Source organism: Trachurus trachurus (genome assembly GCF_905171665.1).
Source record: "Trachurus trachurus genome assembly, chromosome: 24".
NCBI classification, from domain to species: domain Eukaryota; kingdom Metazoa; phylum Chordata; class Actinopteri; order Carangiformes; family Carangidae; genus Trachurus; species Trachurus trachurus.
The window spans coordinates 16780839-16802539 of NC_139910.1; the positions used below are offsets into that span (position 1 = coordinate 16780839).

A 21701-nucleotide genomic window follows, 5' to 3' on the forward strand; every position below is an offset into this window, starting at 1 on the left:
CACAGAAGTGGGTGTGCCTCCATGCAGGCAGGTAAGCCGTGTCCAAACCTGCTCACCTTGTCTGCTGTTGCAGCAAAACCAGCAGACCATACCTGCATCAAGGAGCCTGGAACATTCCCTGTCTTCCTCTTCTGTATCTCGTTAAACCTATTTATGTGTCTAGATTGAGGTGTTAGAAATATCAAAATATCAAACATGTCAGTCCAAGTGTTTTATACCAGCGTGAGCGGTTCCATGGAGGTACAGTATGCAGTCTCACTTGCTTCATTCTTAATTTGCTGTCATATTTTGTTTAGTACATGCTGGCAACTCAACTCAAAATATCATTTGGCATTTTGAATTCAGTGCTGTCTGCGCTGGTTTAAGTGCAGTCTGTGAGTCAAAGGTATGAATGAATTTAAAGCTAATGGAAACATTGTCTCCTCAAGATGAAGAAACAACAGCAAAGAATCATCGGTGTCCTGGAATCAAAGAAAGTCCCTTTTAAACTTGTGGACATTGCTCAGAATCCTGACGACAAGGATTTAATGAGGAAGAGGGCAGGAAACCCGACCGCTCTGCCACCTCAAATATGCAACGGAGATGTCTACTGTGGGGTAGGTTTTTCACAATAACCCTATGAAAGTAGCGATAAGATGTTTTGACCATGTACCACCGACTCAAAACGAATGGGGTTACGATTCAGTGTCAATCATTTACACATTTCCTGCCTTTGTAAAAAAAAAAAAAAAAAAAAAATTGTGGTAGTCTAGGGCGTGGAGAGACAGATTAAATAAATATTTACACCATAGGCACACAAACCAGATTGCTCCTGAAGCATTTTGAAATTCATGTCAGCATATCACTCAGATTTACATTCACCTTTAAGACATGGGTGAAGCTGACATTTATTGTAGTTGCACGGGAGGTTGACTCTTCTTGTTCAAACAGAATCATGTTGGTGATTATAGTTTGGGCTGTACTGTATTTAGTATACACATCCATCAACATTTCCAGATGTGAGGGCAGATGTTTAATTTGCTCACACACAACACAATACCTGGGAATATTCCCACCAGCTTCATGAGCAAAAGCAAGCATGCCAAACACAGTGGCATACATTAGATCTCCCCATTTGTTATTGTGAGCAAGCTGATGTTTGCATAAACACTTAAGGCCCTAACACTGGGTTATTTAGTTTGAAATGAAATAATGAGTAACAAAAAGTACATAATACTGTATTTCATTCCAAATATGATTGCTGTTCAAAAAATGACTAGACGTGGCGATGACAAGGCTGACATCACAGAGAATTGCAAAATGTTACAAAAATAATAATGACAAATCACGTGATAAAGGGACATATAACTCTATATTCACTATTTTGTAAGTGTTGAATACATCCTCATCAAGTCTGATATCATATGTTGACCGTTGTAAAAGCACTGCTGTTGGATAAAGGTGGTATAATTTCTGTCAACTCTATTTTCATTTCAGTCATTGCTATGGTATTTGCAATAGGGCCAATCAACTCTTTACCAGCCTCAAAATATTGTGCACAAGCCGTTAGATTAGTGTGTCTTTCCCACTCTCTGAATGCCCTCTACCTGCACCCATAATTCCTGCCACCCCATCCACCAAACGTTTCTGTCTTTCAGGACTTCACTGCGTTTGAAAATGCAATCGAGATGGAACAACTGGAGGAGTTTCTCAGACTGTAATGGAACGGCTAAGCGACTCTCAACTACATGACGACGTATTTAATGCCGAATCCCAATGGCTTCTTTTCAGAAAAAAAAGCATCAAATAACTTTTAGAGTTGCACATCTGAACAATCTGTAGGATTACAATAAAACATCTGTTTGTAAAATGTGTCCCTTGCATTCTCTGATATGATTTGTACTGTTTTTTTCCTGTCTTTATTTCTAGATATGTCTATATGTTTATCAGTTAGACTGTTAGAGGGTCAAAGAAACTTCAAGAACAAAAATCTCTGCTAAGACAAATGTTTAACAACATACCAGACTTTAGGGAGAAAAATCAAACCCATAGTAGGCTAAATGGTCTGGAAATGCCCCAAAATTTAATGGGTTGTTTCTTCTGCTCTATCCCTGAATCCACTTTTGTGTAATCCTTGTGACAAACAAATACACCTTGGCTTTTTGGTAGAGATAGTTATTTTCTCAATTTAAAACACAACAATATAGCCTATTGTGAATAGGACACTGATATTTTGACGAGTTTTAAGGGTCAAGCTCACCAGGGAACTTAATTAGCTCATCACAGAGGAACTGCAGCACTTTCCAACACAAATAGATTTTTTTTTATTTCTTATTATAGGCTAATAGATTAGGCTATTTATCACTGACATTATCAAGTAGTGGTAGTCAGTATTTTATCAACAACTATTTTCTAAATGTGCAAACTACACAGACTGTGGGACATACAATATAAACAATACATTGTTAGATAAATTGTTCTTTTAACTTATAGGCTACCTGGTACATTCATTTCTGTGCCGTAAAAAAGGCAAAATTACCAGACTAATTGAATAAAAAAGAGAAGAAAAGAAAAGAAAAAGCTATATTTAGCTTAAATATGTTTTCACTTTAATGGTTATATTGAGTATTTTGCCTGTATGGGTCCTATCGATTCACAATGGAAACTACTACAGGCAACACACCAGACGCCATTGGGGGGCCTGGCGGTATTAAAGCGGCGTCGCAGGCTTATGACGTCCTCTTTACCCGCTGCCCCAAGAGGAGGAAAGGGTGCGTTTCCTCACTCACTGACACAATCTGCTGGATTTATCAAACATCTCCGTTTTTAAAATCACCACAGCGACCTTTTTGAAATGGATACTGACTTTACTCTCATTTGTGCTCTTTATTGCAGAACTTTAAGTCCAGCATCCATCCCAAATCTACAATGGCCGAGGAAGGGTGAGCATGACGCCGCTCGGCTGATCCCGTGTCACTATGAAACAGGCAGTAAAAAGTAGAAACAGCAACCGAGTAGCTTCTCTGGACGGCCTGATAGTGGGGTCATGTTTAGAGTTTGTAGGAGCCTCAAAACCAATGTAGTAACTCTTCCCTGAATGCAGCTCGTTAAGCTCCATACACTACGTTACAAGAGCTAACCGGTTAGCTTAGCCGAGCTACAGATGGAAATGATCTGATTTACGATCAATTAGAAAGCCCGTAAATGTGTCTATATCAAAATATAAACTGTTGCAGTTTAGAAGTTGTTCTGTGGAAGATGGTGTGTAGCTGATGGTTGCCAGCTTTCTGAAGTGTTCATGACAGGTTATTGGACTATTCCCCATATGTCAGGTTGGAGAGGTCTGCTCAAGTTTTAAGAAACGCGTTGAGTGAATGTGCAGAAACATATTTGCCTGTTTGTATTTGATCAATGGAAATGGGGCACATAAAGGTAATGTTACATGCAGAGCTCTTCTGGTAGTGTTTTATATTCTACCATTGGTAAGTTTTTTTTTTTTAACTTGTCCACCAATAAATCTGTGTCTGTCACTTACTAGTGTCCCCCACAGTCTTTTATATTCTGTTCAACTCAATGCTGTGAAGTTGGAAAAAACTATACAGCATTATATTTCTACTTATTTAAAAGCAGTATTGTATGATCATATGAAGCTCAAGATGGCTAACATGTGAATAGCTGTGATAGTTGGAATAAGATGAAACATGTAAAGACTTTGTCTTGATCATCCTTTTTTTAATAAGACATGAAGCTGTCGTATAAATTCAGTCCTGCAGGTTGAAACCCAAAAAATCGACTTTTGGAAAACTGACAGTAATTGACCCATTTAATGTCTGTGCTGCAATACTAGATTTGTTATCCCCTTGACATTGATGGCTTGGCTGTCCTGAGGCTTTGGTTGAATACTCGTGTTGATATAGAGTTATTAATCTTTAACTGAGCTCTCTAGTGCTTGAATGATGACTTACTATTCTTTTGTCGGATACCCCTTCACTCTACAATGAGTGAGACCCTTGGTCTGACATACTGGAAGCTCAAATTGTAAACAAATGTCACACCTGTTTGTTTTGTGTGTATATATTAAGCTTTTGGTTGTTGTTTCCCCTCCCCTCACTTGTTTTTGATAGCATTGCTGCCGGAGGTGTGATGGATGTCAACACCGCTCTCCCTGAAGTGCTCAAGACCGCACTCATCCATGATGGCCTTGCCCGTGGTATCCGTGAGGCTGCCAAGGCTTTGGACAAGTACGTTTATTTTTTATTTTTTTTAAAGAATTTCACCTGAAACACTTTGGTGTATCGCTGATGATAATTTGGCTCCCTCTACTGAATACTGTGAGGAGATCGCCACTGTTACCCAATTTCTGTCTGAGATGTGCCTCAAGGTTTTTCTTCAAGTCTTAACTGATGACTCATGATCATGGACATGATCTGTCCTCTGTGTCCTCTTCGCAGGCGTCAGGCCCATCTCTGCGTCCTTGCAGCTAACTGCGACGAGCCCATGTACGTCAAGCTGGTGGAGGCCCTCTGCGCCGAGCATCAGATCAACCTGATCAAGGTATCAAACAGACTGTTGAACAAACAAAAAATGCTTTTCGCCTTTTATTTTGTACCGTTCAGAATACTATGAGGAGATCGCCACTGTTACCCAATTTCTGTCTGAGATGCAGCCAACAGTGTCCACTTTGCTGCCGTTCAATATCACTGCTTAGGCATTTGATAGAATGATAGAACATTTTTTTAACATCTAATGAAGGCAACTAAATGACAGAATTAAAATGTGCTGTTTAAAAAAAAAAAAAAAAAAAACTTGTTTCTGTTTCAGGTTGATGACAACAAGAAGCTCGGCGAGTGGGTTGGTCTGTGCAAGATTGACCGTGAGGGCAAACCCCGCAAGGTGGTGGGCTGCAGCTGCGTCGTGGTCAAGGTAAATGATGCTCAAGTGTTTTTGCGGTTGATGTGATAGAAAGTTGACGACTGGTGGGAAAGGGGGGGAACGGTGATTTGAGACTTGCTCTGCCAGACAAGTGCAGTTGCTGTGCCTCGTGCCATGCAGCTGTTTGTAAATAACACCTGGCTATATGACGGCCAGGGTACGAGCCCCTTCATCTGCCTGTGGTGTGTGGGGTCCCTAAGAATGGCTACATGTAATTAATTAACTCTGCTGTGCACTGAAACATTTGTAATGGTTCATGCTGTAAATGGTTGTTCCCCTTATGTTACATTTCCACCTTGTTCAGCAGTGAGGTTAAAGGGCATTTCCAGTTGTAATCAATGTTTACCTCATATCAGGTCACCTATGATCAGTTCATTTCATACCATCCATACTCCCAACTGCAGCTTGTGGACGTTTGTTTGACATTTTTTCTTCAAGAATCTATCATTTGGACGTTGTTTCCGACTACAGAACTATTTTAAAATTAGTCCAGACCCCATTAATGAACATTGAAAAAACAATAGATTCTTGAACATAAACGTCCACACGCTGCAGTATGGATGGTATGAAATGAACTGATCATAGGCGACCTGATATCTGAGGTAAACATTCATACAACAGGAAATGCCCTTTAACTGGTGTCTGCACGAAGCCTCGTTGAAAGCGTTAGCAAACAGAGCCTGGTGTTTAAGTAGAGAGCTGCTACAACATTTTCAGATGTCCAACACCATCTTGTTTCTTAGTTGAGTAAACCAAGACACAGATGGACAACATGAATGTTATTTGATCAGTGCTTTATTTTTCTGTGCACAGGACTATGGCAAGGAGTCTCAAGCCAAGGATGTTATTGAGGAATACTTCAAAGCCAAGAAATGAGATCTCAATAAAAACTGAAAAGGAAGCTTTTGTGTTGGTTTATTTTTTTTCCCCCACTGACCACTGGGGAATTGACATGTCTATAAAGTCATCATCTGCTTTTGATATAAACCTGTATTTTAGTTTGTTTGGGAACATCTAGTCAATTGAAAAAATAGTCAATTGTTGGATGTCTTTGACATCATTACAACAGATTGTTTTTATTTCTCATTATATAAAATAGTTGTACTTGACTGGAGCAAGAGCTGAGGGTGAGTACCGTAAGTGAGAGAAACTCAACCTGCTTTTGGAACGCAGCCTAGAAAAGCTTCATAAGCTACAGGTGCGTCTCAATAAATTTAGAATATCATGGAAAAGTTTGTCAGTTATTCAATTCAAAAAGTCAAACTAATATTATATAGATCCATTACACACACAACAAAACATTTTGTCTATTTTAATGAATGATTATGGCTTACATTTAATGAAGACCTACAAACATTTTTATGTTACAAAAAGGGCATTTTTAATATGGAAATGTTGGCCTTCTGAAACGTGTGTCATATGCTCTCAATACTTGGTTGGGGCTGTTTGACTTGACTATCATGAAAGTAGGGCATTTAAGTAGACGTCGATTGATGGATCAGACACTTTTTGCTGTTAAATCACCTTGTTAGAGAACAGCATGTTAAAACAGTTGGACATGTGCATTTACAAGTTAAGAGAAGGTCAAATTAAGTTCACCTGTAAAGGTTATAGTGCATTTTAGGTGCATTCTGAAATTTTATCTGAAAGCTGAATATCCCTAACTTTTTGTTAGTGTACATTTTGGGATGCTCTGGTGGCTCACTCGCCTGGGTGAGAATCCAATTTGCGACCCTTTGCTGTATGTAATCCCTGTCTCTCATACTGTTACATCATAATTAAAATCCCCAAAATATACCTTAAAAGAAAAGCACTATATAAATACAAAGTCCATTTATCATATTTTGCAGCACTGCAAAAGTAGTTTTTCAAGTTTAAGGAAGACAAGATGCATAGGTTGTTTGGATAAGGTTTCTCCTTTATATCTACATACATAGACATTTGTGAATAAAGAAAAGACATTCAAACACATTAAGGCACAACACATCATGACGCACATCCTCAGTTTCTCAAAAAGAAGGAAAAAAAATTACAAAAATCCAGAGGAAAAAAAACAAAAGACCCCAAAACATTAAATTTACTTTCCTTGTCAAAGCATCCACCACTGCCCTTTATGTTTATTGTTAATAATTTACACAAGTTTCTGCCACAGACTGCCTTGATGTGATGTGATGTGTACGGCCGGGATGAAAACACTTCAAACAGCTGTCGTCCCTTCACACACAACGCGGCCGGTATAGATAGAGTCTGAGGGCGGTTTATCCCAGGTGACCCACAACAGTCCTGATACTAGCCTCGGTGCTCCAGAACAAACCAAACATCAAGGAGTCACTCAGAGAGACGTCTTCCTGGTAGTCCAGGCAAAATAGCGTTTTACGACAGACTAATTGTCACAGAAGGTTTTTCACCATACATCATTTCTATGAGGTGTCTAGAACAACATACTAAAAGTCCTAAGAAATCCTAGTTGGGGAAATATGTTTAATTCGCATCATTATTTACTGTATAAGTCTATGGTGCTGACAACAATACACCCCAATGGGGCTATTTTTTTCCTTTACTCCTATCACAATGAAACTTTACATGATGAAAGTATCCATGAAATGTAACATTTTTTGTATTACACGTTTCTTTGAAAATTAATGTGAATATGCAAATGAGCCTTACACTAATCAAATATGCCCAAAATACACCCGAATAGGCTTCTTTTTTTCCTTTACTCCTACCACAATGAAACTTTACACAATGAAAATAGACATTAAAAGTAACATTTTTTGTATTACAAGTTTCTTGGAAAATGAATTTGAATATGCAAATGAGCAATAAACTAATGGAATATGCCCAAAATACACCCGAGTAGGCTTATTTTCTTCCTTTACTCCTACCACAGTCACACTTCACACAATAAAAGTATACATGAAAAGTAACATTTCTGTATTTCAAGTTTCTTGGAAAATCTATTTTAAATATGTAAATGAGCTCAAAACTAATTGACTTATGGCCAAGAAGCCATAAAGCCACAAGCAGCAACAGGGGCCAAATAACTAACACATTCCATTCAATAAGTTAAAGTAACATTGCAGTTTTTTCGGCCTTAAAATAATGTTTCCAGACTCATTGCAATGGTTCCAACTTGAAACTTGAAATACAGAAATGTTACTTTTCATGTATACTTTTATTGTGTGACGTGTGATTGTGGTAGGAGTAAAGGAAGAAAATAAGCCTATTCAGGTGTATTTTGGGCATATTCCATTAGTGTATTGCTCATTTGCATATTCAAATTCATTTTCCAAGAAACTTGTAATACAAAAAATGTTACATTTAATGTCTACTTTCATTGTGCAATGTTTCATTGTGGTAGGAGTAAAGGAAAAAAAGAAGCCTATTCGGGTGTATTTTGGGCATATTTGATTAGTGTAAGGCTCATTTGCATATTCAAATTAATTTCCAAAGAAACTTGTAATACAAAAAATGTTACATTTCATGGATACTTTCATCATGTAAAGTTTCATTGTGATAGGAGTAAAGGAAAAAAATAGCTCCATTGGGGTGTATTGTTGTCGGCACCATAGACTTATACAGTAAATAATGATGCGAATTAAACATATTTCCCCAACTAGGATTTCTTAGGACTTTTAGTACGTTGTTCTAGACACCTCATAGAAATGATGTATGGTGAAAAACCTTCTGTGACAATTAGTTCTATATTTGGGTCCAAAATGAGCTAAAATGCCTGGACTATGGGCCGACTGAGCTCTTTAGTCCACTACAGCTGCATGGACAGAAGATGGGGGGTGGGGGTTTCACAGAGGTCCATCCCCAGCATCAGGACCAGGGAGTTGAGATGGGGCGCGTTGAATAGTCGAGTCATCTCTTTACCCCACTGTCCTTTTCTTTGCTTCCTTTCATTCCTTTCTCCTTTGCTTCTTAAGACCGTTCAGAGTTTGTAAATCCAGATATTCAAAAAAAAAAAGATGAAAAAAATCACAAAAACAGTTGCAGTGTATTGTGTTTGTTCTTAAATAGTTATACAAAAGAAGGGGGTTGCTGCCTGGCTGACCATGTCCATGGTAACATTGCTTGAGTCCATATTGCTATAATAGTTACAGGTACTCAAACTCCAGTGCTTGGTGTAATGCCAGCAGGTCAGAGTGACTGGATATCCTCCAGAAAGGCATGTTGTGCTGCGGAGTAGAAACACACACACACACACACGTCATTAACAACCAGCAGTTTTGCAGTTCGCGCGTCTGATACACACCACCACCTGACGTCATGCAAGCTACACTACAGTAGCTTGTAGCGGCTTGCTTTGCAAAAGCACTGCAGACAAAAAAATCCATGCAATCCTAAGACTTAAAGGAACAGTTCCGCATTTCAGGAAATACGCTCATCCACTCATTCAAAAGTTATCTGAAAGCGAATCAGTGTTTTCCCCCGAATACGCTGTTCCTTTAACAATCCCAGCACCCAGCATTATGAATGAAACCCAAAGCTGGAGAAGAAATAGGATTTATATTCACATTTAAGGAAATAGCGTCCAAGGGCTATAAAGTAGAGTTCATCACCGTTTTATGACCTGCTTTCTTGTGATATAACTCCACTTTTCTCCCACATCAACTACAGTGTCATTGAAAAATAAGACTCCACACACCAGTGGATGATAACCAGCATTATAGCTCTTAACAAATGAGATTGTTCAAAGCTTAATCACTGTGTACATTTGGGCAGCCATTCGTTTTATTTTTTGGTGTCAAATGAGCTTAAGTTATAAATATAAAGTGTAAATGAATTCATTTAATTAGAATCATTTGCAGTAAGTGAGCCAAATAAATATAAAGGTGCTAAATGTACAGTTTCAGCCAAGCTTCAATCTCACTTTTTTTTTTTTTACTCTACTTGCAATCAAAAGGTTCCTGTCACTCCATAAAAAGGCAACAGAAAACGATAAAAAAAACCAACACAAAACCACTAGAGCAAAGAAAGGCAGGCTTCGTCCAATCAGAGCTCACACTGCGTGGAGAAGGCGGGGTCACGGTGAGGTTGCGGGTCCATTACCTTTTTGGCCGCCTGCTCCTCTTCCACACCGTCCCCAATTACAACATACACTACTTTCCTGCCAAACCTTTGCATTATGCGTTCAAAGCAACTCTCTTTTCCTGCAAAAAAACAAATAAACAAGGGGGAAGGAAGGAGGGTCACAAGGTCAGAGGGGTCAAAGCTCAAGAAAGTCGTTTGTTTACCTGGCTGGCCGCATGCTCTTCATCCTTCCCATCGCCAATCACAACATATGTAATGTTAGTGCCAAAGCGGGAGACTATACGCTCAAAACAGCTCTCTTTGCCTGGAGACAAACAAATGGCTTTCACAGGTTTTTTTTTCTCCTTTGTTGTTTAGATGGTAATGAAACACAGGAAGAGGCAGAGCTGTGTGCATCAGGGGTGAGGAGAGGGATGAGAGGACATGCACACAAAACAAAACACACCATTTTCCCCCCAAAACAGATTGATCACACTGATTGCTCCTGACACCCATGTGGTGCATCCCAAAGATGTACTTCGAATCGGATAAATATAATCATCCCCGGCTGCCAGGACGACTCAGGGAGAAGACGTGCTCATGAAGGATGTCAGATGTCACACCCCATATTAACCTTTGCCCCCTTTTTTCCCCGTGCACATATACATGATGTCAATTGCTGGTAAAGTAATTCCACATGTAAAGTGAATTGATGCATCCAGGAGTCTGAGGGATGTGGCATCTGACCTCAAACACTTGTGCAGCTTTTTCGTGTGTCTTAAAACCTCAGGTGGTTGTCATGGCCACGACATTACTATGTCCATTTGAATCAAGGCACGGTGGGGTTGAATTGGGTGTAACATAAGCTCACAAACACACACACACACGCTCACACTCTCTCTCTCACACACACTTGGCTTGAATTTTCCTTCCTGAATGTTTTGGCTCTCCACTTCCCTCCCCTAATCCGAGTTGTTTTGTTTCCTGTGTTCAGATTGATGCGGGGTTGAGGATAATTTAATGCTGGCTACAGCTGCGGTACATTGGCGTAACCGGCTGAGGTTCAAACTAACAGAGTCCATTCAGAATGTGGGCGTCCGGCCTTGAACATCCCACGAGTGTCAGAGCTGCTCAAGGCCAGATCAGAATCATGTGAGGTGAGGACAGATATAATGTTGTTTAGGTTTCAAATGTGAGCTGAAGGAATAAACCTGGGATTGAACGAGGCATATTCAGCCTGAACGGTCTTAACCCCTAAGCTCTCACAAACAAAGGGTAAAACTGCAGTGTTTCTTCATAGCTTAACATATCTGCAGTGTTAAGTTAAGGTAAGTACCGTAAGGTTAAGTAGCCTATACTTTATTGTCCCACAGGGGAATCTTGTCTTGGGCTTCTGCATTTCATAACACAACAACGCTTCAATGCACACACTAAAAGTACTTAAATCATACATACAAACCTATATAAAACATGCCTAGGATCATTTGTTGAATGTGAGACAGCGAGTTGGCCAGTATCCTTCATTAAGACAAATAAATGTATAGAAGAGGAAATTTCAAGCAGGTAAGGAAAGAGGCCATAAAAACCTAAATATTCTATGTTTGAGAATGGCTGGGGACAAATGTAGCCAGGGTGTCACCAGCGTGATCCACAACCACACACACATACACACACACAAAGAGCATGAAATGGGCAGAAAATACATATTGTAACTCAACAATTCTCAGTGAACCTGAGTACAAATAAAGCAGGAGGTTTAATCAGTAACATAACAAACCAAACAGATGTGATTTTTGTACTGTTACCATACTATACTACCAAATATAAACTCAATTACAATTTAATTTCCTTCCATTAATATTAGATTATCATTTTACATTGTATGGAATGTCTGTGTGTGTGTGTGGCTGTGTGTGCACGTGTCTTACCTATTTTTGTCGCACTGTAAATATTCTCGACAGGGAAAACAGATCCCAGACTATATAAGAGAACCTTAGCCAGCGCTGGTATGAGCTGCGTTGTGGTCACCAACACATTTACACAGTTACTCCTGTGGGACAGACAGCAGACCAGAAGTGTGTAAAGATGGATGAATCTGAACGTTGATGTTATTAATTAACAGAGAGGAAGAACATTTTCACGGCTTCTTTGACCGAAAGAAAAACTCCCATCGCAAATCGGCACCTGGAGCTGATGATGGACAAGGACTTGAGCGCGTGGGTGAGCCAGGAGTCAGTCAGAGCCTCCACCTCTGCTCTGAGCTGCAGCCAGGCGTCTCTCTTCGCAGGACCCAGCAGGCCTGAAACACAGCACTCTATTACTCAATACTTAGAAAAACACAGGTCACACAACAGGACAAAACGCAGGACAGGTCAGGATTATTATCAACATCAATTGTGCTTAACATATTAACAGATATTTTTTTCTTAATTTGCATGAAGCAGCTAAGTGTCTTAATCCTGTTCTAATATCCTGCTTCTACTCTAGAGCAAATAAACACAATCACAATATTCACAAAATATATTTTCCATTTTGGCATTAAACTTTTTGGCTCTCCTTATTGGCCTACTTTGCCTATACATTTACATTTGTATTTAAGTGTATATGAAATACATTATATTATTCTATACTGAGAGTTCTCTATTTTTCCTTCATTAATGTCTTTGTTGACACACTTTCTTCAGATTCAGTTTTAGAAATATTTTAATAAATATAAATAATAATACAGTTCAATTGATTTCTTTAATAGCATTAGTTGAAATTAACATAGTCAATTTGAAAGTCTGGGACTTTTTCTTTTTAAGCAATGTTTATAAAGAAAAAGAAAACTGAAAGCAAGCTGATCCTTGAATTTAAATTTTAGCTCAACAAAGACCCATGCTCATATGCACTTGCTCTCCACATCACCCTCTAAATAGCCATGGTATCCAGTAAACTCCCGTCTGATTGGCTTACCCCCTACATTGTTTTTGTATGTGCTATACAACTCTTTGACTCGTCGGTAGCGGAAGGCCAGTTTCCTCATCCAGTCGACCCCGCCGCGGACACCCGTAGCCAGGCACAGGTTGGCGCTGGTTGCAGCTGCATGGAAGCCATCAGTTGCAAAACTGTAAGTACTGTCAATAATAATGATATGTTTTATTTGAAAAATCTGCTCTGGTAGAACAAAAAAAGATCAAATGGTTATTTTGATTATTCAATATTATAAACATATGTCATGATATGTGTTTATTTAGAACGCATTTTAGAGTAAAATATGCACATTTTGATGTTGGTTAATCAAATCATGGGTAAAATTAATAGAATATTAAACAACAAGTAAAACTGCTGAATATCAAATAATCAAAAGTGAACAAACAAACTATAATTTGCGAATTCATGGCCTAGAAATAACAATGCATGAACACAATCAGCAGTTTTCATTGTACAAAGCTGTGAGGTAAAAAAAATTCTCACCTTAAGTCCTGGCCATTGTCATCTGATGATACATCATCAATATGTACCTGATCACATTCCTGGGCACACAAACATAGACACAATGGCTCAAACATAAGATAATTCATATACATATGTGAATTCATTCATCACACACAACTAGAAGAAAACTCAGTGCGTGTGTTTTTGTATGCGCTAAATTTGAATTAACAATGAGCAGAGTGTTACATCTCTTTGCACCACTAGAGGTCAGTAGTGTGTCAGTGTGGTGTTGAGAAACCTGTGCTGAATGTTGTCAAAAGTCCTTACGTCTCTGATGTTGTGGCCTTGTGCAAAATCTGAATGCTGTGCAACAAAACCTCCAAGCCGACATATGTGTTTGTGTGTGTGTGTGTGTGTGTGTGTGTGTGTCTGTTAATGTGTGTCTCTCACCTCTAGGTCATTAAAGAATAAGTGTGTGTCGGCCAAGTTGAAGATCATCTCTTCCATCCTCAGACCCAGTGTTACTGCCATGGGAGGGTCCTAACCAAGGAGGAAGATAACATCATCAGCATCACCATGACAACCATATACTGCCATATCCCTCTACACGTTATCAATGCCTTCAGTCACAAAAACCATTTCAGTTTTTTTCTCTTTTTTTTTTTTTTTTTACACACCTCCTACTTCTCTCTCACTCAAACCCCTGACCCCCCCCCCTCACTTGCAGAATTGGTATGCTCCACTCATCACAGCAGATGCTGACAGACAGGTTGCACTTGTTCTGTCCCATCAACATTCCTCCTGCGCGGTAGGCGGTTGTGTGTTTGTGGGGGGCGAGAGGAAGAGTGTGCGTCTTCGTTTGTGTGTATTGCAGAGAGTAGGTATCCTAAGAGTGTAGAGAGTGAGACTTGGAGTGTATGTGGTATGCGAATGATTTGTGTGTATGTGCATGTGCATATGTGTGTGTGTGTGTGTGTGTGTTTGGGAGAATGCGGCCCGTTCTGCCAGCCCGAGGCTCAGCTGCAAAAACCATCATCTGTGATAGGTCAGCGAGGGTCGACAGCTTGCCGCGCGATTCGCTGACGCCGTCAGACGACCAGAATAGAAGGAAACTAACAGGAAGGAGAGTGAAAGTGAGCGAGCGCGGCACACAGACACAGAAAGAGAGAGAGAGAGAGATGATCTGCATTCCTGAGTACGAGAAAGTGCAAAAAAAAAAAAAACCTGAGAATGCTCCACAAAGTTGAAAGTTGTGAAGTGTGTGTGAGGCTCTCCAAAAGTTAACAGCTGCTAATCGTGATAGCAGCAATTTTGACTGTGGTGCTTTTCCTGCTTTCCTGTCAGTCACACAGACAAGAGGCACTTAGGTTTGTCTCTCATGTAATGATTACGTTGGCTGTCGGCCAGAGGGGAGTTATGGACATCCACGTTTGTCAAAACACTCACAGCTGAAATGTGTTCGTTCCCTTTGTGCAGTTGAATTTGGCCGTGCGTTGGGCTGCAGAAAGGCTGAGGTGGCTTTTTTTGGGGGGAATATTTTGCCAGACAACTTCAATTAATCACAGAGAACTGCAAATACTACTTTGTCCTGGCAAGGGCTCTCCTGAAACAATTCCTTTAACAGCCCACCTCGGCTGTTATCGTTCGATCTGTGGAAACTTAGCACTTCTTGTTGATGTGAACGTTAGCCCCGGTTATAATAACTCCAGTAGTGAGTGTGACGGGCAAGTGTCTGTGTGAATAAGATGTCTCTGGATGTGTATGCAACATCATTTAAGAAGACACGTATCCTCTAGATATCTTCCTCCTGGTTGCTATGCCAACAGTGTAAACACTATTTTGGGAGAGGTGTGAACAGACACAGCTGCCACCATATTTCTTGAGGGAGGCAGCAACAAATGAGGTGAAAAAAAAGGACTTACGTAAGGTGAATATTCTGACACAGGTCTTATCTTCTTTCATGCTAACGCTCGGTCAGTTGACCCAGATCCGTGCCGGTTAAAATGAGCCGCGGAAATCATCTAATTTATCCATGTTTTGACAACGGGGAGAAATGCACAACTTTCTCTACTCAAAGCTGCCAGGACACGACTTGTGGTGCCATCATTTGGTATTCGGCATTTCTCCACTGCAAAAACAAATCTAACCGAGCTAAATTAACCACAAGGCTGCAGGCTCGCTCTCTCTCTCTCTCGCTCTCTCTCTCACACACACACACACACACACACACACACACACACACACACACACACACACACACACACACACACACACACACACACACACACACACACACACACACACACACACACACACAGTGATTTACAACTCACCAGGGCCTTTCCTTTAGGCTACCCATTTAAACCCAATTGCCAAACATTAAATTTCTTGACTGCAAAGCAACTAGGAAGTGAATCAGTGCCCACAAATCCTATCTATAAAACGCCCAGGTTCCTATATGGTTCTATGTAAGTCTGGCTGCAAATGGTGTGTGTATATGTAAGTGTAAATGTGTGTGTGTGTGTGTGTGTGTGTGTGGTGCCAGCTTTTGTTTGACTGCCAAAACAAGATGTCAGAACGGGCTCGGGATGCAAAGCCCCCAGAGGCAGCACGGTGCTGTGCCGGTGCCCGCAGGAAATGACATCACCCAATAAAAATCTGTAGCCTTGACCACATAGGATGAATCCAGATCAGAGCCAAGAACTGTTAAAATAAAGGGAAATATAAACAGTGTAGCTGTTATGTGAGAAGTTGAGACCTCCACATAGCTTCACAGTGAAGTTTGAAACAAACATCAGTCCAGGTAAGAAATTTGCCTGTTAAACTCTGATTGGATTAATGTAAGCATGAATCAGTTATTAATGGCTTTTACTCAAATTTTAAATGTTGTACGTTTTAAGACTTATTAATTTTATTATGTATGTGGTCATCATCATAAATTAATCATAACATTGTTGAAGTAGCTGATGTAATGTTAGTAATATACCGAGGGAAATGAAGCTTGTTCGGAGTTGGCTTTTATAAAAGTGCATAAATTTACAGATAAAACAAACGTCTTTAAACAAGAGTCAGGGTTTAGTTTCACTGGTTATTGTGCTTTCAGGATAATAAATGTGTTCCCAACTATATATTCTGCTCCATCATTCATGTACCCTCTATTCAAAATCATGTAGCTTCATCTTTACTTAAACAAAGCCTTTTTAATTTTATAAATTTGACTGATGTTGAGTGCAGTATATTTTCTAAAGAATATCTAAACTTTTGACATTATTTTAAAAAACAAACAAAAAAAAACATTCATCATTCAAAGTCCACGGATCTCTCACTGCAGCAGCACTGACTGAAAGTGAACCATATGAGTGTAGCAGCAATATTATCAACTCCTCCTTTGACTTGTTTGGGTTCTGGCAGATTGATAGTCAGAGTACACTGTTTAAAGATTTTTTTAGTGAGTCAATTAAACTGAAGCTGTAAAAAAAAGTGAGGAGGATATGCCCTACTGTGCCCAGTGGAAATTATGTCCCTGACTCCAAGTGCTAGGAACAGGATGATGCATCATCTCCCCACGCTTCAATAGAGCAGCAGTTACGGCCTTTTAGGATCTGCTTCAGTCGTAAACCCACAATCATGGCAGTTGTGGTGATCTTTGAAAGACCGGAGCGAAGAGTGGAGATTCATCACCCTTCATTTAATCAAAATGATGCCATTGTTATCCCGGCTGTAACCCGAGATTCCACATTGGGAAGGGAAAAAAAGAAGATGGATAGACTGACTGTTTACTTATATTATGAGGGTGCTGGACAGAGAGACACTGAAGGCACCGTGATGATCTTACCTTGCCATATTTCTGTGCGTAGGAGCCGGTGAGCAGAGAATGGAAGACGATGATTGTCTCGTCCAGATCCCACACAAACACCCTCTGGAGAGACACCGAAAACCAAAAGATTAAAAGACATTAAAAGATGCTTTTCTCAGAAATGTTGCATCCATATGTGCTTGCAAGTTGAACTGGTCATGGGTGGTCCGGCTCTCTATCAGCCTCTCCTCTTTTGTATTTTGAAACTTCAGTGAGCAGAGAGGATGAAGATCAAAGGGAATACCACATATCCACTGAGACTTGAATGGAAGAGTCAGTCTGTAATGGAAGTCCTCTGTCAGTGGGAGTTGTCGGTCCCTTACCTCCAGGTCACTATCAGGGGGAGGGGAAGGGTTGTTCTTGCGGCCCCTGCCCCGGGACTTGGACCCCCCACTCCGGCAGGCTCGGTCATCCAGTTCTTTGATGGGCGTTGAGGGGCTCTGCACAGTGTCAAAGTCCCCTGAGAGCAAACGCAAACACGGACAGGACATTTAAAAAACATTTAGAATTTACAAATGATCGTGTGTCCGTCTCCGACTGCGCAAACTGCAGTATATTCTCTGCATTAAAGCAACAGTAATGAGGTGGTTTGAGCCGATCCCACAGGTGCTCTGGTGCTGTATCCACTTCAGGAAAAGCAATAGCTCAAGACTTTGTACAGTAATAAGCCATCTTGTCAGGTTTAATAATTCAAGGTAATTGGCATGACAGATCAACTTAAAGACGACCAAGAAACCTAAACATAAGCACCGCTGCTATTCTGAGTGATTCACGTGCGCATGTAAGGATTTAACAGAGAAGGGAAAACATGGCGCGGCGCAATAAATTCAGCATAAAGTTAGGTAAGACGATGCTTCTTGCAAAAAGATACTGTATCTCCACAATTCTGCAGGGGCATACAAGAGCGAACACATTCTTGCGCATTCACACACCCTCCTCATGCCATATGCTCCCACTGCTGTGTGGTAACTAGAACCAGACTCTGAGCTTCAGCTCTCATATTGTTATGTCTCAATCAGGGAAAAGAGGGAGGTGGAGAGAGCAAGAGAGAGAGATGGAGAGGGGGGTTGGATAAAGACACAAAAAGACACAGAGAGCATGTGAGCGGCCAGAGGAAAAAGATAACCACTGTAAAAGAAAAGAGGGAGAGAGAGAAAAGGTGAGAGAGGCAGCGAGAGGGAAAGTGCCAGTGACAGGAAGAACGATAAGCTCCTTTAATCAGGCTTCCTGACTCCCAGCCAACATAAACCAAGGAAAAATGTGAATAAAAAGAAACAGAAAAATATGAATATAAAGCCACATTTCTGCACATATGGGTGCACTTTAGCTCTTTCTTCCTCTTCTTTGTCTTTCTCTGACTATAAAAATGCAATATTTAACATAACTTCCCCCTAATTAAAGTCTCCGAGGCTAATGTAAACACATGCCGATTCTCCAATTAGCGAGCGTGATGCCAGGTAACTATGGTGACAGTCTGAAGTTACTTCCTGTGCCTCATCGTAGACTGAAAGAGGGTTTTGAACTCAGTTACCCAAACTGTGTGTTTTTATTTTTTTTATTTTACCGAAAACAAGATTACAGAGCCACAATCAAGGAGCAGTGAAAAAAAAAGACAAAAACATTTTGTTTGTATATTCATGACGTTAGAACCGTGGCAGAGTGTCGGCAATTTGACACTTTGATTCTGAGTGGTGTGTTTGTTTTTTGAAGCACCAACCTGGGTGAAGTTCAGCAGCCTGTCCGGTCATGGCGGGAGCGGGATCTTGCAGCTGGTAGGCTGCTGTGGAGCCTGTGCCATCCACGCTGTTGGGGGTCATGTATGTCCCGTAAGTGGAGGCGGAATAATACTGGGCGTACTGGTTTTGGCCAAACGTCGTATACGAGGGATAATCCTGCAGAGAATAACAAGAATTATGAGCTCACAGAGACACAGTGCAGAGAGCTGGGACAAAGGGAAAGAAAGGAGGAGGAAAATTGAGATGTTTCACTTTTCTGGAAAGGTTCAGACTGACTTTTGATGGCAGATTTTACAAGTGTTCCCTCGCATTTCTCTAATCTTTTATTCCCTCCATGCTGTATTTTATATCTTCAAAACAATTAAAGCCTTGTGTTGCTGCTTTTTACTGACCCAGTGGAGATGGGCACTTTTATGAGTCAGCTCTCTAAACCTGTCACTACATCCATCTCTACGAGCCCTTATAAACTTGAGGATACAACATGAATGCACACACACACACATGCACAAGCACGCATACACATTTGGCGAACAGTCAGAAAAGTGTGTATGCAAGCATGGATATTCACACATACTGTATACACACAGGCTTGATTTCAATCAGTCTCTCGGTTTCGCTTGCTCTCTCTTTTCCTGTTAAACTCATACATACACACATATACACACATACACACACACAAACACACACATCATATTCCCCTTAATCCACCCACACAGGCCAAACCTTGACTTTCTTCCTGTAAACAGCCACATCTATCATTGTGGGACATTAAATCCCCCTTTAACCATTTTACTACCACAATACAATTCATCATATAGACATAGAGAAATACTCAGAACAAAACACTCTTTCACAAAGACTAATTTTCTGTTTCTTTTCCGAAGTTTTTCCCCATTGCAAGGTCGCGGTGTAATTAGATTTTATTTCTTAAAGCTGCTCTGAATGGGGAAAGTTGTGTGGGAGCGTGACTGCGAAACCACTTCTGGTCTCAAATACTATCACAACTGCACCATACAAAATCCTCATCTTTTGTTGAGCCGGCGTAATGAGGAAAATGACGTTCACTTGACCACTCAGACCAAACATGTGGCACGGTTGATCTGCTCTGGCAAGAACTCCCTGAGGAAATGGGATTTCTCATTGGCCTGGGAAAGTGAACGCTAAAGGTTTAAGCTGATGGACAAGCCTGCAAGCACGCACACAGACACACACACACACACACAGACACACACACAGATCTATGGACACACATGTACCTGCTGTGTGGCAGTGTAGTTGGCAGGGTTGGACACAGAGTTGTTGGTGGCGTAGAGGCCTGAGGAAGGAGCGAAACTGGAACCTAAGTTAAAAAATTGAAGGATAAATTAAATTAAAACATCAGATCAGTATGCATGGTTATGTTTCTTGAGTGAAGCATCGACCATTTTGTTGGTCTGTAAGATGCTTTGTCTACCGACCTGGCATCTGATAGGGTGAGTATGCAGTCTGTCCGGGCTGAGGTGTGGTGAAGCCGGGGCTGTAGCTGAGGCCGGTCTGCAGAGGAGACTGACTCTGGGCCAGCCCGCTCTCCGTCTTGATGCCCGGCAGCATCACACCCAGGTCTGTAACAAGACACAATCATTCAATATACTAATATACTGTATGTAATATAAACACAGTATATAAGTTTTCTTTCACCAGTGCATTGTGAGTTATCATTAGATAATTAAATATATTTTATCTTGATTGTTTCCCATTACTCTTTGTCTTCAAAATGTCTCACTTTGTTGTGCTTGTAAGGATGAAAACCATACAGCATCACACAGGGGACATGTTTACAATATTTAAAACAGATCTTTTCCCTCAGTTACTTTACACAATGGATGTTTACTTTGCTACAGTTTATATCACATGCATCAGTCTGGCTCAGTATACTCTTTTTTTTCTGAAAATCAGAATTAAACTCAGTTTGTCTTGTTTTACTCATACGTTTTCTGTGCCTTTATTCATTTTTAATCACAGTGAAAACACACTGTTCCACTCTCTACAAGGTCTTCAAAAACGTCCGGTCTGTGCACTTTTTAAATGTGTTTTGATTCAACTAATGATTATTTTCATTATTCATAAATCTTTTCTCAATGAACTGAACAGTTACAAAATCATGAAAAATGCATGTAACAATTTCCTGATGTCTTCAAACTGCTTGTTTTGCCTTGACTTACAATCACAAACTCAGCTTCACATGAGAGGCAGAAAATACTCAAACATCAGAAGCTGGAACCAGTGAATGTTTGGCAGGTCTACAAAACAAAATTATCTCTGCAATGAACCAATTATCAAAATAGTTGTAAATATTATTCTGGGCATTGTCGAGTTTTCCTTTGCCACCTGTCGGTCTATTCCAGTGAATGGTATTAGAATTAGAAACAGTTTCCAGTTACTGTATCCCATACGCAAATGTAATACATGCACATATTGAATTTTCATATAGAAAATAGGTTTATATAAAACCATAACACTGTTTCCTTTTCATATTGACATATATGTCCACATGTATGTTTATGTACTATATGCTTATATTGTACACGTGTAAAAGTTTCTCCATCCTGAAGCCTGTTTACAAGTGGATTTTATATAAAGTGGGCTCCAACAGCCTCCTACAATAGGATATACTGTATATTGTATAAATAAAACATATATCATAATAGCCAATATGGTTGTAGCATGTTATACCATATAAAATCCTATTATGTAGATATTTCTGATATTCTAATATGTTTTTG

General features: G+C 40.1%; 3 protein-coding genes across 7 annotated transcripts in view; 2 read left to right on the top strand and 1 right to left on the bottom strand.

Moving 5' to 3' along the window:
- Window positions 1–195: 195 nt before the first annotated feature.
- LOC311007133 (SH3 domain-binding glutamic acid-rich-like protein 3) lies at window positions 196–1822 on the top strand (the record flags this gene model as incomplete). Its single annotated transcript, XM_084000221.1, has 3 exons — window positions 196–240; window positions 429–596; window positions 1638–1822. 3 exons carry the CDS (start codon window positions 196–198, stop codon window positions 1698–1700), a joined length of 276 nt encoding a protein of 91 aa, XP_083856347.1. The 3' UTR covers window positions 1701–1822.
- An 888-nt stretch (window positions 1823–2710) lies between these two features.
- On the top strand, window positions 2711–5812 carry rps12 (ribosomal protein S12; the record flags this gene model as incomplete). The annotated part of the gene is given in 7 exon segments (XM_084000887.1): window positions 2711–2734; window positions 2736–2750; window positions 2875–2921; window positions 4104–4220; window positions 4431–4533; window positions 4801–4902; window positions 5725–5812. Coding segments are annotated over 7 exon segments (471 nt in total). The 3' UTR covers window positions 5788–5812.
- Window positions 5813–8658: 2846 nt separating this feature from the next.
- eya4 (EYA transcriptional coactivator and phosphatase 4) overlaps window positions 8659–21701 on the bottom strand; it is a 44401-nt gene continuing 31358 nt past the window's right edge. For 4 of the 5 annotated variants that reach the window (XM_084001112.1, XM_084001110.1, XM_084001109.1 and 1 more), the window contains 12 exons: window positions 20397–20540; window positions 20196–20278; window positions 18921–19095; window positions 17527–17663; window positions 17183–17266; window positions 13798–13887; window positions 13387–13445; window positions 12886–13046; window positions 12115–12229; window positions 11859–11980; window positions 9970–10070; window positions 8659–9095 (listed from right to left, as the gene is read on the bottom strand). In XM_084001112.1, the coding sequence (XP_083857238.1) occupies window positions 9015–9095; window positions 9970–10070; window positions 11859–11980; window positions 12115–12229; window positions 12886–13046; window positions 13387–13445; window positions 13798–13887; window positions 17183–17266; window positions 17527–17663; window positions 18921–19095; window positions 20196–20278; window positions 20397–20540 (1352 nt within the window). In that variant the 3' untranslated portion in view covers window positions 8659–9014. Of the gene's footprint in view, window positions 9096–9969; window positions 10071–10154; window positions 10256–11858; window positions 11981–12114; window positions 12230–12885; window positions 13047–13386; window positions 13446–13797; window positions 13888–17182; window positions 17267–17526; window positions 17664–18920; window positions 19096–20195; window positions 20279–20396; window positions 20541–21701 lie in introns of all 5 variants that reach the window. The other variant, XM_084001113.1, reaches the window with a different exon arrangement.